At 42.6% G+C, this 13,653-nt stretch overlaps 4 protein-coding genes across 5 annotated transcripts in view; 1 reads left to right on the top strand and 3 right to left on the bottom strand.

Annotated features, from left to right (window-relative positions):
* RB195_011236 (uncharacterized protein) overlaps positions 1–13,653 on the top strand; it is a gene marked incomplete at both ends in the record, with an annotated part of 58,114 nt that overhangs the window by 16,727 nt on the left and 27,734 nt on the right. For both annotated transcript variants that reach the window (XM_064192573.1, XM_064192572.1), the window contains 4 exons: positions 398–481; positions 2,510–2,662; positions 2,731–2,894; positions 3,226–3,300. In XM_064192573.1, the coding sequence (XP_064050154.1) occupies positions 398–481; positions 2,510–2,662; positions 2,731–2,894; positions 3,226–3,300 (476 nt within the window). The remainder of the gene's footprint in view (positions 1–397; positions 482–2,509; positions 2,663–2,730; positions 2,895–3,225; positions 3,301–13,653) is intronic.
* Positions 6,328–6,624, bottom strand: RB195_011240 (uncharacterized protein; the record flags this gene model as incomplete). Its single annotated transcript, XM_064192578.1, has 1 exon — positions 6,328–6,624. The coding sequence occupies one exon, from the start codon at positions 6,622–6,624 to the stop codon at positions 6,328–6,330; it is 297 nt and encodes a 98-aa protein (XP_064050161.1).
* RB195_011241 (uncharacterized protein) lies at positions 8,436–8,753 on the bottom strand (the record flags this gene model as incomplete). The annotated part of the gene is made up of 1 exon (XM_064192579.1): positions 8,436–8,753. One exon carries the CDS (start codon positions 8,751–8,753, stop codon positions 8,436–8,438), a length of 318 nt encoding a protein of 105 aa, XP_064050162.1.
* RB195_011242 (uncharacterized protein) lies at positions 8,849–9,373 on the bottom strand (the record flags this gene model as incomplete). Its single annotated transcript, XM_064192580.1, has 2 exons — positions 8,849–9,055; positions 9,263–9,373. 2 exons carry the CDS (start codon positions 9,371–9,373, stop codon positions 8,849–8,851), a joined length of 318 nt encoding a protein of 105 aa, XP_064050163.1.

Below are 13,653 nucleotides of genomic sequence, written 5' to 3' on the forward strand. Positions count from 1 at the left end.
ATTTTTAAACTCAACGGAACGAACACTCGGGAAATAAACATGAAGAATGTTCAGAACGTTCTTGGGAACGCAGAAGATTTTCTATATGAATTAAATCAGCAGTAAGCAGCGGGAAACTGTTGTTGTCGCAGCAACGTTGCAGAGGGTGAATGTCGTATTCGAGAGGATTGTTTCCCATTTGCACACCTGACCGTGATCGAAGCTATTGATACACCGTAGCTCACAAATAACACTTGACATTGTTGGTTTCAGCCAGCTTCTTCCGTGAACACAGTGGGAAACTTGTCAGCTGAGATTTTTACATATACAGATCACAGATTCTGATAACTTAACAATCACCGCTAAATCTAATGCATTCCTCTCTGAGTAGTGACGATTAGATCGTATAATTTTGCAGTGTTGTTAGAATTAAGTGTCCCGGAGGTGTGGATTGCTAACAAGGATGAAGATGCGGAGCTACTAAATCCTAGGTTCGAAAAAGGTGAGTAGCAGTGACGTCCTATAGCCCTTAAACGTTCTAAGACGACTACCAGTTCTTTTCGTAATGAGATACATTAGTCAGACTCTCCCATAGGACTCGTCATCTAATTTTGTTTGAGTATGTTTGGTTTCCCGTACATGATTTTTTATACGTAGATTTGGTGATATTGTTTGTATTTATCTGTTTCTGAATTCCTATTGCGCGGTGGACATGTGTACATTAGCATTATGTTAGAAAGGTTAAATCTGCTAAGGAACAGAACAGAAAATCTGTTCACATTTTTCTTCGGATGGATCATTTTCGGTGAAAAAATTGTTCCGGTGAAGACAAAAGAAGAAATCACTTTTTTTCTATTGTCTTCACTGGTATCTAATCTTCTACTTTTCGGTCCTCCGGACAAATGGCTATGATATGCTCATTTTTGTGGCAGAGGTTATTATTTCTTGGTATGTAATAATAACAAAGTATAATGTATGCAAGATAATGTTTTTACACCAAATTCTTCTAAATGAGACATGTAATAGTGTAATTAGGATGTTAAATATAATTAAGACGGGCTTATTTTGTCATGTGTTTGTATGTGTGATGTGTGTGATGTATGTGGTGTGTGGTTTATGTGCTTTCAAATTGTATCTATATTATATACGTATTAAAGGAGTGTTTGAAGCTGAAATTTGAATATTCTCCAAATGCAGAACTGATGCGTTTAGAGGCAAAAATATGAAATCTTTCGTGTTGATTTATGGTTTAAAAAGGGGAAGAAAGCGTTGTAGGAAAAACACAAATCTCTGAAGTCCGGCTTGAGCCGAACTCTCTGCTCTGCTCTCGAAGCAAATCTCTGGAATCTCTGCTCTCGAAGCGGGACGGTGGAGTGTAACAGTAAAGATCGCAAGAGGAACCTTGATGACATTATTTATCGCTGCATTTCGCGACGGTCCCAAGTCTATTCCAACCGCCATCTTCACCGCGTCGCTTCGAACGCAGCCGCTTACACAACTGCACCGTGCTTCATGTCGTTATGACCCCATTATATGTTAACTGTTGAAAAAAGAAGAGAAGATTCCAGCCTATTTATGATTTATTTATTTATTCCTATTTATTTTTTCTTTTTATGCCAACGAGGTTTAGGTGAAACTTTTTTATTGGCCTGAAACTCGTCTTTTTCGAAGGCCTGAAAATAGTTCGAGGTCTTTGATACCATGCATATCCCATCATACTCCTCCTCTCTCCTCGCCAACCCTCGATGTTGTTCCAAGTGCACCACGCAAGACCTTAAAAGGAAAACAACTGACCAGTTTGTTTTCACTTGACCAAAACAACCGAGGAGAGAGGAGGAGTTTGATGGGATATGCATAGTATCAGAGACCTCGAACCATTTTCAGGCCTTTCAAAAAGACGAGTTTGTCGAAACGTCAGTCCAATAAAAAAGCTTCACCTAAACCTCGTTGGCATAACAAGAAAACATAAATACACTATCAAATGCCGAGGCTTCAAGAAGAGAGGACTAGGAGATAGATAACTTCCTCATTTTTCTTTGCATGTTGCAATAACCTAGTGGTTTTAGCAAATGATCCGGAACTGCAGCAGTATCGTGGAAATAATCAAAATTGGGTATATTTTCAACTGATAGTTCCAGCATTCTTAGCAAGAATACTGCAGAATCTTTTTTCAGTGTTATTATTTCTTGAAGAAAATAGGGGAAGGAAGAGTTTAATTTGCAAAAGAAAAACGGTTTTGAACATGTGGCAAAAAAATTTTGGCAAGAGCTGCTACTTTTACTGATTATTGATGGCAAGCAAAATGATTGTCACAAGAGACCTGAAAGTACGACCTTAGCTGGGCGTACCCTAAATTTTGTTTAAACGGAGAAAGGTCATGCTCCACTCACGATCTGGTTCTGCCCTTTCACTGTGAAACAAAATTTTATGTAAATAACTGCGTAGTGAAATGCATTGAATTTCCCTTCGGTTTCCTGCGTCGTTCAACCTCACATTGACACCATTACAATTTAACAATGTTAATATTCAGGTAGAGGAAGAGAAAATGCGACCGATTTGAGAGCAACTTTGCATATACAAGGTGACTCATTTGGTTCCTATTTGAGAGGGACTACATTTTACGCGGAAACTTCCAAAAAACTTCCTTACTTGTGCTCAAGATCAGCAATGGCCTTTGAATCAAGTTGGTTACATTCATATTCATATGATAATTTTTCTTTTTTGAAATAATTCTAAGCCAAAATATTGCAGCTATTCGTGACATTTTCAATGTAATCACCACTTTGGGGTTTCAAAGCGAAATGGGCAAGGACAGGACTGGAGCACCACGCCCATTTTCTTTCCTTCCACTGATGATGGCTGTGAGAGGATCTAAATTTGACCCCCAGTTGCAAGAACTTCATCAAGCTTGCCAAGTATGATATTTCTGCAGTGTTCTATATTCTGTTCATGTTCCTGGTTTATCGGTATAGAAGGTGTTCTAATAGATTTAGAATAAAACGCAAGATTGCTTGCAACCGCCAATTTTTTTCTGGTTTACCAAAAGCTTCAAATGTATATCTCCTCATCTACATATACTAATAACTTAAAGATCACTGAAAATTCGTAAACGATCACTTTTCTTAACGAACGTAACTCTATGACACAAGACGATAATCACACTAAGAGCGTTTATTTAAACAAGAGTTGTGTGAAAGTGTAAAGAGATTGCTGGCACAAAAAGTACACAGGATTTTTTTTTTCAAGCTACTTCCAAATGGTTATGCTGCTTCGCTCTACGACTTTTACAACAAAGAAGGGTTCTCAGCAATCAGAGCTAAAGTAAGCAATTAATCGAGTACTTTTTCTCTTTTTTCTCCTTCCTTAGCTTTGAGATCTTTGCAAATGAAATTTAGATTTAACAGGATAGAGCTTCTGCATATTTTCGAATAGGACCACGTGTTTACAACGGTTTCTCTGTATTCGATTAATACTACCTCAATTTCTTATCTGATAACTTCGTCGGAGCGGCCAAATTAACTTTTCTTAGTTGCTTGATCAGGGCAATTAACTGGAACCTTGACCGCTCTTTTTCATGGTAAAAACCTATGGAAAGTGACATTATTGAATTTGCAGACATCTCGAGAAACAATGAAAGGGTTTGTAAAGATGTCTCTACCAGGGAAGGTTGAAATCGCCCTCGTATACATTATCCTTAGGAAATGACTCGAGAATCATGATTAGTACACTTCGAAGGCTACATTATTTCCTGTGGTGACTATATGCCATTACAATAATACTTATGAAAGATTACTTTGCAAATCATCTGACCCGATGCAGTTCTGCAAAGGCAAAAGAAAACTCACATTGGGTACCGTTCTCTTTTTTTGGGATAATTCATAGACAAAATGTGGGACGAGATATGACCGAATTTTTGTTTTGTACTAGCACTTTTTGTTTAGAAGCACTTGCATTAACACGGAATATTACCCACGTTCTCGTAACAATTCTTTTAGCCTGCTATAGCTAACTTACTCTTTCACCTGTCCCCTAGAGCAAAACAAACGATAGAACAATAAGTAGAGAACTTCACCAAAACTACGCAGTATTTTTCACGTACTGTCATGCGAATAAAATGAGAAGAGACCGTAAAAAGCAAAAAGAAAAGAGGTTCGAAGGAAAGGTTTTCCGTCCGCGTCATCGTAATGCGTAACACTTATCAATCGAATCAGTCTGCATTCAGTCTAAGTGTGTATATCTCTTGTTTTCCAGTTTCTCTGAAATACATTTATACATATGTAGATACTGCTAGGTGTACATGGTGCGGTATTGTTTATATTTATTGTTGTTTGATTTGTTTATATTTATTTCTTCTTCTTCTTTGATTAATTTTATTGTTGAGCTAAATTTTTCCGGCTGTTTATTTCAACGGTGTTACTGTCTTCCGTTAGTTTTATTGTTCTTTCTCTCCCTATATATAATATATGTACATTATATATATATATATATATATATATATATATATATATACCAGTCTGAATGTCCGGCTAAAGCCGGACTTCAGACTTTCGGTGGTTTTACCTTCGCTTCCCTTGGCTGACCAATGAAAGTTAATAGTAGTTGTGTTTTCTGTAAAACTAGATTTGTGTTTTTTAACAACGCTTTCCTTCTCTTCTTTATATTATAAATTAAGGCGAAAGATTACGGAGTTTACCTTCTAAACGCGTCAATTCTACATTTGGAGAATATCCGACTATTCAGCTACAAACACTCCTTCGATACCAGAATAATATAGATACAATTTGAATTTCTCGAAGTCTGGGTATTCCTCTTGATTTCTCCCAAAAGTTATCACAAAGTGATGTTTTAACATAAAATGACGTGAAAGACATCATCCTACTGATAAAGATAACGTTCCACGTCAGATCACATAAACATCTTGCTACTATTTAAGCATCCGTTTGCAGCGTGTTTCCACTTTCTGAGAACGGCATGCTACCAACTTGAGGCGAACAAAGTAGGAAATGGGCACGCGGAGGTGTCATAAAGGTGAAGAGAAAAGCGCCCAGTGGTCGCGGCTTTGAAACGGCTGCAACCATTTATCTTTTGCGTCATGCACACTAAGCTATTGCGCACCAATGACCGGGTCCACCGACGCCGGTAGATCCGTCGCACCCGATATTATAGCAGTCTGGCGCCGGCGCACCAATCCGACGCTGGTGGACCCGTCGCACCCCCTTCTATAGGTATCTGGCGCTGGCGCACCAATCCGACGCTGGTGGACCCGTCGCACCCCCTTATATAGGTATCTGGCACCGGTGGACCCGTCGCACCCCCTTCTATAGGTATCTGGCACCGGTGGACCCGTCGCATCCCCTTCTATAGGTATCTGGCGCTGGCGCACCAATCCGACGCTGGTGGACCCGTCGCGCCTCCTTATATAGGTATCTGGCACCGGTGGACCCGTCGCACCCCCTTCTATAGGTATCTGGCACCAGTGGACTCGTCGCATCCCCTTCTATAGGTATCTGGCGCTGGCGCACCAATCCGACGCTGGTGGACCCGTCGCAACCCATTTTGTAGCTATCTGACCCCAGAGCACCAATCCGACGCCGGGTGCAATTTTCAAACGGTAACTGTAAATCATTTGAAGTATGTCCCATTGGCATCGATGGTCTTCTGCCAACGTTTAGGCAGATCGTAGATGTTCTTGCTCCAGAACGCTAGGGACTGCTCCTTAAAAAACTGCTCGAATGCCTTTTTGATGTCGTCGCGGGTCTGGAAGTCTTGACCATCCAGATGACGTTGGAGATAGGAAAAAAGGTGTTAATCCGAGGGAGCCAGGTCTGGGGCATACGGTGGGTGTAGTAAAATGGTCCAACCGAATTTCGTCAGTTTGGCTTTGGTCGTTCTTGCAATGTTCTACCGAGCGTTGTCGTGCTCGAAGTAGACTTCGCGCTGCTGCGGGGTTTGCATTTTCGAAATTTGCTTTCAAGTTCTTTAGTTGCTCAATGTAGACATCTGTGGTCACTGTACATCCCTCAGCGAGCAGTTCCCAGTATTCGACGCCGTGTACGCTCCACCAGATGCAGAGCATAACCTTTTTGGCGTGTACGTCGAGTTTAGGGACGTCTTCTGCATCCGTACCTTTGTCAACCCATTGGGCACGCCGGTGAATGTTAGAATAGGAAATCCACTTCTCATCCCCGATGACTAGGTGCTCAAGCCATGTGTGGGTGCGCTTGAGCGTGAGGAGAGAAAGTGCCGTATCGGCAGTCCATCGTTACTGCGTCAGAGCATGTGGTACCCATCGACCTAGTTTTCGCACCTTGCCGATTGACTTCAATCCGCGAACAACTGTGGCTTGACTCACCCCAAGAGCGACTGCCAGTTCGCGAGTGGTTTGATACGGGTCGGCTTCCTCCTGTCTCCGCAGCAAGTCCAAATCAACTCCATCGGGCGTCCCGAACGGTCCTCATCTTCGATGGAATAGTCGCCCGACGCAAACTTCGCGTGCCACTTGTAGACTGTACTTCTAGTGGGGACGTGCTTCTCGTAAACTTCCTTCAGACGTCTATCGATATCAGCGGGTTCTCGGCCAGATAGATGGAGAAAGATTATGACGTTGCGGAGGTTGAGTGACGACGGCTTGAAATTGCGCGGCATGGTGGCAGGAAAGGAACTAGCTCAGTGTAATTGTTAACCTACACTTCGAAGAGAATTTTATACTCTATCAAACGGTAGTTAACACATCCATTTTTGTCAGCTCTTTGCTGAGTGATGATCTCTAGAAATCATCACTACCACTTTGTCCCAGAATTTTCGACTCAACCTAATATATATCGTGATAATATATATGGGTGTTGCTGGTGTTACGGTGTTACTGCACAGTCGGTAAGAGGTTCCGAAGTACCACCCTGCAAGATGTTCTATTCTAACTTTTTTTTCTATTCACTCCTTTCACAGTCTCTACGATCGAACACTGGTTCGAATCCCCCCCCCCCCCCCCCCGTGCAAACCAAGGCTTTCAACCCTGCGCGGCAATAGACTTGTCTGGGAGGATAAAAACACTGACTTGCCACATCGGCTACCCCTCTAAGTCATTGTAAGGTCTGAATTGAACTCGAATGCATACGCGCAACCCCATAGGGTTGATTAACACCTTGCACCTTATCCTTCGTAGTATATCACCTTGATCACCTTGGCTGCCGTTGATCTTCGAACTGGTCGAGCGGGCGCCAGTAATTCTTCCATTTGTCATAATTTTCTTTGAAGGACTTCGTGAAGAAGTCTGGCCATCGGGTCGGCGGCCTTTCTGTAGTGCGCTCGCGGGGAAACCAGTCGCTCATGGCTCTTGTCCAACGGTTGTCGTTATAGCGCATCACGTGCCCGGCCCACCTTATTTTACTTTCCTTAGCAAACGCGGCGGCGCCTCTAATCTTGGATCGCTGACATAGGAGAGAACTTCGAATCCCATCCCTCACTTGCGTGAAACAAGATACTCCTAGCATCACTCTCTCAATTGCGCGTTCAATGACGCTCACCGCGTTTTCTTCCTGCTTGCGAAATGCCCAGGTTTCCTAAGCATAGGTCAAAGCAGGAAGTACGGTGGTGTTGAAGAGGTGAGCACGGAGCCGGGTGTTCCTGGTCTTCTTCACTACATCCTCGATGCTCTTATAGCGCTCATCTCCTCCTGCCCAGCTCAGAGGTCAGGTCTTTCATCATGTTCAATTTCTGACCCAGATAAACGTAGCTGGTGCATTCGGATATGTTCGTTCCGTTGAGCGTGGATGGGGCATCTAAGACTCATCCGTTGCGCATGAACATCGTCTTTTGCAGATTCAGCTGAAGACCTATGTATCCACATGTTTCGTCGAATTCGGTCAGCATTCGTTCCGCTTGGCTGCTAGATGTTATCAGTACGATGTCATCAGCCGACCATCAACCTTCACTCCCATGTCGTCCCATTCCAACTTTCGCGTTGCGTTCTCGACTGTGGCTGTGAATATTTTAGCTGAAAAGGTCACCCTGTCGGAACCCCCTCTTCACGTCAATGATGATGTTCTTGTAGAATGGCGAATTCCCGGTCGTGAAGTTACTGTACAACTCTTGAAGTGCCTTTATGTACTGAGTAGGGACGCCTTGGTTGTCCAATGCTTCCACGACCGCTTCCGTCTCAACTGAGTCGAAGGCCTTCTTCAGGTCTATGAAGGTGAGTCAGAGCGGCATCTTGTACTCTCGTGATACCTCGATGAGTTTCGAAACAGTGTGAGTTTAGTCAATCGTGCTGAATCCTTTTCGAAACCCCTGCTTGCCCGCATGGCTGTCCTTCATCCAAGACTTTTCCAATCCTATTAAGGATCACTCTTGTAAAGAGCTTGTAGATGACGGACAGTAAGCAGATTGGACGATAGTTGCCGATGTCATGTGGATCTCCCTTTTTATACAACAACACGGTCCTGGTGGTCTTCCACTGTTTAGGAACCTTGCATTCCGACAGATAACGCGTAAAGGGCCTCGCCAGGGTGTTGATGAGTACTGGCGGAAGGCTCTTCAGGTGTTCTGGTATTATTCTGTCGGGGCCGGGTGCCGTACAATTTCTTACCGACATGATAACATGTCGTATTTTGGAAAGGAGAACCTCTGGAATGACATGTCCGTCTTCCCTCAGATGGTGGGTAGTGGACATGGCTGTCGAAAAGATCAGGGTAGAAGTCGTAGATGATTTCCTCCATTTCCCTTCTCGATACAGTGGTTGTTCTTTTCGGGTTTCGGAGAGCAGTCATCCTCGTCATACGACTGGAGAAGTCTCGACGCGCATAGCTGATGCTTTTCCCCGCCCCTGCAGCTTCAGCCAGCACTTCTGCTCTTCTCTCTTTAAGGTCTTGGTTTAACGCCTCTCTGCAAAGCCTTGCTCGGCCGTGAGTTCTTGGTTCCCTGCGGCTCGTTCAGCTCCACGCTGGCGTAGCAGCTCAAGAGTTTCAGGAGACAGGCGTCTCTTGATGGTTTTAAAACTCTCAGCCTTTTTTGTGCAGTCGTGAAGGTGTTCAACGAGTCGGTCATATTCCTCGTCGATGTTGTCCATTGCGGAATCTTCCTAAAAGCCGGTTAGCGTAGCTAAGAGATCCCAGTTAATGATAGTTCTGGGATTTTGCTCTCTAAACTTGGAGTCTTTCTCTTCTCTCCTTGTAAAGGAAAAACTTCCTCGGGGGAGGCAACGGTCCGATCTCCTATAAAACTTTGGCACAACAGCGTCAGGCAGAACCTTTTATTGACGATGATGTGGTCTATTTCATTACGCTACCCTGAAGTGAAGTTCCTCATGCGTTCGTTTCGGGCCAGCTTTGGCGTTGAAATCGCCAATTATGACCTTGTAGAAGGCATGATCTTCTCGGTAGAACTTCTCCAGGTCCATATAGAAAGCTTCGACTTCTTCTTCTTCGCAGCTTGATGTTGGAGCGTAAGCGACGAAAATAATCTAAGCTGATGTTGGACCACATCTTCTCATCCGCGAACGCCCGATTCGGGTCGTAAGTTGTTCGAAAAAGTCGATCTTCTTTGCCATACTCGTGTTGGCGAGGACGCCAACTCCATCAACACCTCTACTGTCGCGTGTTCCTAAGAACAGTTCTTCTCCAGTTTCATATACGGCGTTGAGAAGGTGACGTCTCCTCGTCTCGGTCAGTCAGTAATCTTCTTGGCTTGCAGCATCAGATCTTCGATGGCCGCTTCCGATGCAAGCGTGCGTGCATTATAAGCACAGATCGTCATCCTAGTCCTTTTCCGTTTCGGTAGCCTATATGACTCCTGCAACCCCGTCTTTCCTGGCGCTACCGTACCAAGGTTTCTTCCGGAATCAGGAGACTCCTTACTATTCATGTGACATGCGTAAAATTTTAAAACCCATTGGCAAGTTGCAAGCCTCTAGTCCCATGAGTTTTTGGAGAACTTTGCGTTCTCCCGGAGTGGAAATGTAGAGCTTATTTGTTGGAGGCGACTCCAAACCCCCTAAATCCCCTAAATCCACTCGCGTCTCTGGGCAAGCACAAGGTCGCTTTTGGTCCGCGATTAGCCCTTTATCCGCCACTTAGGGATGCGCCACGTAGCCTCGATCCCTCTAATGAGGGAGATTCGTGGATAGTATATATATATATTTATATTTATATTTATATGCATATACTTATTTATTTATTTATATACCAGTCTCAGTGTAAGTATGACGCTTGTATACAAATTTCTTGTGGTTCTCCCTTCGTGTTCTCGGCTTCTCTGATAAATAGAAATTCAAAGTAGCGGTACTTTTTACTTTCCTATGAGTTTTTGCTACAGAATTGAATTTTTCTTTTACTAGCAACGCTTTTACTTCGTCCTATTTTTAAACAAATTGGATCATTAATGAAAGATTAAGCAGTTTCCTTCGTAGAGACGTCAGCACTTCTTTTGGAAAACAATCAAACTTGATTTTACATCTATTTTCTACGTTCCTACGGTGCCCCAATTTGAAAATACTATTCGAAGTATTAGATACTCTCCAACAATTAACATAGGATCATCTACCAGCATGATATGACGAGCAACGTAAACGTAAACGTCATCATCGTACCGACAGAGTTAAGGTTGCTATTACGCTAAGTTGGTGTAAGTATTGAGCTAGTACCTAAACAACAGTTTGCATGCCTGATTACAATTTCTACTTTCCAAGAGAGATAGAAACTTGAAACTAGTCTTGAAAAATGAAGATTTTAATATTACATAGTTCTTATCATTTTAGAAGTTGATTTAATGGAATTAGTTACCAAAAAACTGAGATAAGAGGCTTGATCGCAAATAGTTATACCGCTTTTTTTTTAGGAGTTTTTCCTGTTTTTTTTTATCTGAATAAGACAGACAAAGTAAAATTTCCATTCTCCTCATCTTTATCCGATTGAAAAATCTAAATTTGAAAAAGCGGCAAAGTCTTTGAAATCGCAGGATAAACAAACTGGTACGGGAATTAATCTGTTGCAAGATATTGGAAAGCGATTTCTTTAGCATTAAATTGCCCGAGTTGTTATACTTTATCCACTGTACACTTTTCCGCGCTCGAGCAAAATTCGGAGTTTTAGCAAATTTTCCCACTCCAGAAAAACGGAATTGCGTTCTGAAAAATTACCCGTATAATAGTAAAATGGAAAGAGAGATTTAAAAAAAAACTTTCATATGCAGAATTTTTCGTTTCCGGAATCTCTTATTCTCTCAAAAATTTAAGTGGAAAAATCCACAAGCTTGGAAAAATTAAATTTCGTCCCATATAAATTTCATTTAAAAAAAGAACTAGAGAGTCTCAAAGACCGCGATAGTATTATTTTGTAGGGCAGACCTTCCTCTATGAAAGCTTTCCAAGAGTATTTTTCTAAGTGCTCTTATCTGGAGGTTATTTGTGGTCTTCCAAATCCAACAATATGCACAGAACTTGAGCTTTTTTGGCCACTCAATTCTATTTAATCCACGTTCAAATTGCTCACTCTGTGTAATATTGAACTCTTCATCTTTTAGAAGTAGTTTCAAATTCTTATTTTTTTTTTGCAAAAATTTGGCTCAGCTGAGTGAACCTGCTTGCTCCCATTGTCGTATTGCAAACACATTGTGCATTGTCAAAACAGAAAGTGGGTGATTCCATTTTAATGTTCTACACCTGAAACATAATACTTTGTGTTGTATGTAATTATTTAATATTATTTAATACCATATATTATTTTGTAGTGTATGTAATTATCTAATACTATGCACGTATTTTTCCCTGATTATCGTGTTATTCTCCGTTTACCACTGTGCACTGCCCACTACCTCATCACTTCGTACCTTGCGGACCCCTCTTCATGAGACCACCAGTGGGAAAATCCCATCACACACTTAACCCTAATGCGAAAAAAAGCGTAGAGGTGAAACGTAACACATGCATTTCTCACAGCAATGAAACTACTCAACGACGCTGGTTCGCTCGTTTCGTAACAGGAGAAACGATATTTGAAGACGAGCAACAATTAGGTCTTCACAATATGGAAGAGTCTCCACTCTTGACTCTGCCGAAGAGGATGCTGAGACTCGGATGTACCCAAGCAACAGTCCTCAACCGCCCCAGGCTCTCAACTACAGAAAATTCTGACTTGATTGAATCCTCATACCTTGAAGGATTACACGCAGTGCACCTGGAAATCCATTTGTCACTCTCTCCTTCTCAGCCCGCATCGAAAGAAATTTCTGGAAGACCTGGCTACTGAAGATGAGAGTTGAGAGCTCTATGATTCCAAGTCACGTCGTGCCGTGTGGCTCCCTCGAGGAGAAGATCCGCTCACGCAAGCTGAATCGGACATGCACTCTACTAGAGCTCCGCATAGACACACGGTCACGGCCCTGATTTACGGCGCTCAGTTTCACAAATTCGCGAAAGCTTCTGAGAGAAGCGACCGAGAAGAGCTTCGATGCATCTCCTCATGATAATGGCAGACCCTACATAGCTAAGGCATAAAAAATTGAAGAGCTAGGCTGAGACAGAGTACACCATCTCACCTATTATCCTGACACAGCTCCCTCTAAATATCACCTACTCCCTCCGCCCTTCGCCCCTTTAGGCTTTCCTGCTTGACTAGGAAACCTTGGAGGAGTTCGAAAACAGTAGACGGTAGGTCCGGTAGGTCACTAACTGATTGATTTTGATTGCATGTTGATTAAAAAATAAAAAGAAATTTACAAAACTGACTACAGCAACAAATTTGAGATAATTGATCATGCAAAAATTTGTAGGCTGAGTTATACTCTTCAGAGAGGAAACACGTTAACGACCCCCTTGTACGGTGTTCTTTGAAGATTTGCTTTGAATTCATGCCAGGTTGTCTCTCGTTTAGATAACACTTGTAACTTTTCAGTTGTATTAGTCGGTTGAGTGACAGGGAAAAAGTACTGAGCATCTGCCGTCAGGCAGAAGTCTGATGAATAGCTGTTACGAGAGACCGATATGAGCGCCGCGACCTCCATTTCTCCGTCCCCATATCGTAACTCGACTGGCATTCCTCTTCACGCAACCAACTGATGAGAGGAATGCTACTGACAAAGACTGCAATTATTGGTGCGTTGTAGATGATTTGCTAAAGTATCTTGATGATTTTAATCGGTCTCTTTCATGGAGACAATGAAAACTTGGCAGCTGAACTTTCCTTATGTGATGATCATAATTTTTGCACACGCCAAAGAAATTCCGATTGCTTGAAGTGTAAAAATAACTTGCAGAGATCGTCTGCGAGAGATTGCAGAGACTGCGGAGATCGTCTTGGCCTTAGGAAAGTCCAAAGATAAAATTCTGAGACAAATTGTGCCAAATCTAGCCTCGTTGGAATGATATGTCTCCGAATTACTGGACTATGCGTAGGAGATAGTACTCTTAGTGATTATCTGTGAGCTGCAGATCAACTTAGAGCACTGAACGCCTCTGTTTTCCTGAATCAGCTGGGGCCCAGAGATCGTCAATTGCGCCTCTTCTGGAACCTAAAGCTGGAACCGATGTTCGCGTGTCTAAAGAAAGCTGTAAACAGTAAACAGCAAAGGAAAAGGCGGGAATGCAGTGGAGTGTGCTGTGCACCCTTCTGAAGACTGTATTCGGAAAACTCAGAAGAAACTATTTGGTACCGGAATACTTGGTGTCGTTTTTCTCACGAAGAA

Source organism: Necator americanus, chromosome III, assembly GCF_031761385.1.
Source record: "Necator americanus strain Aroian chromosome III, whole genome shotgun sequence".
NCBI classification, from domain to species: Eukaryota; Metazoa; Nematoda; class Chromadorea; order Rhabditida; family Ancylostomatidae; genus Necator; species Necator americanus.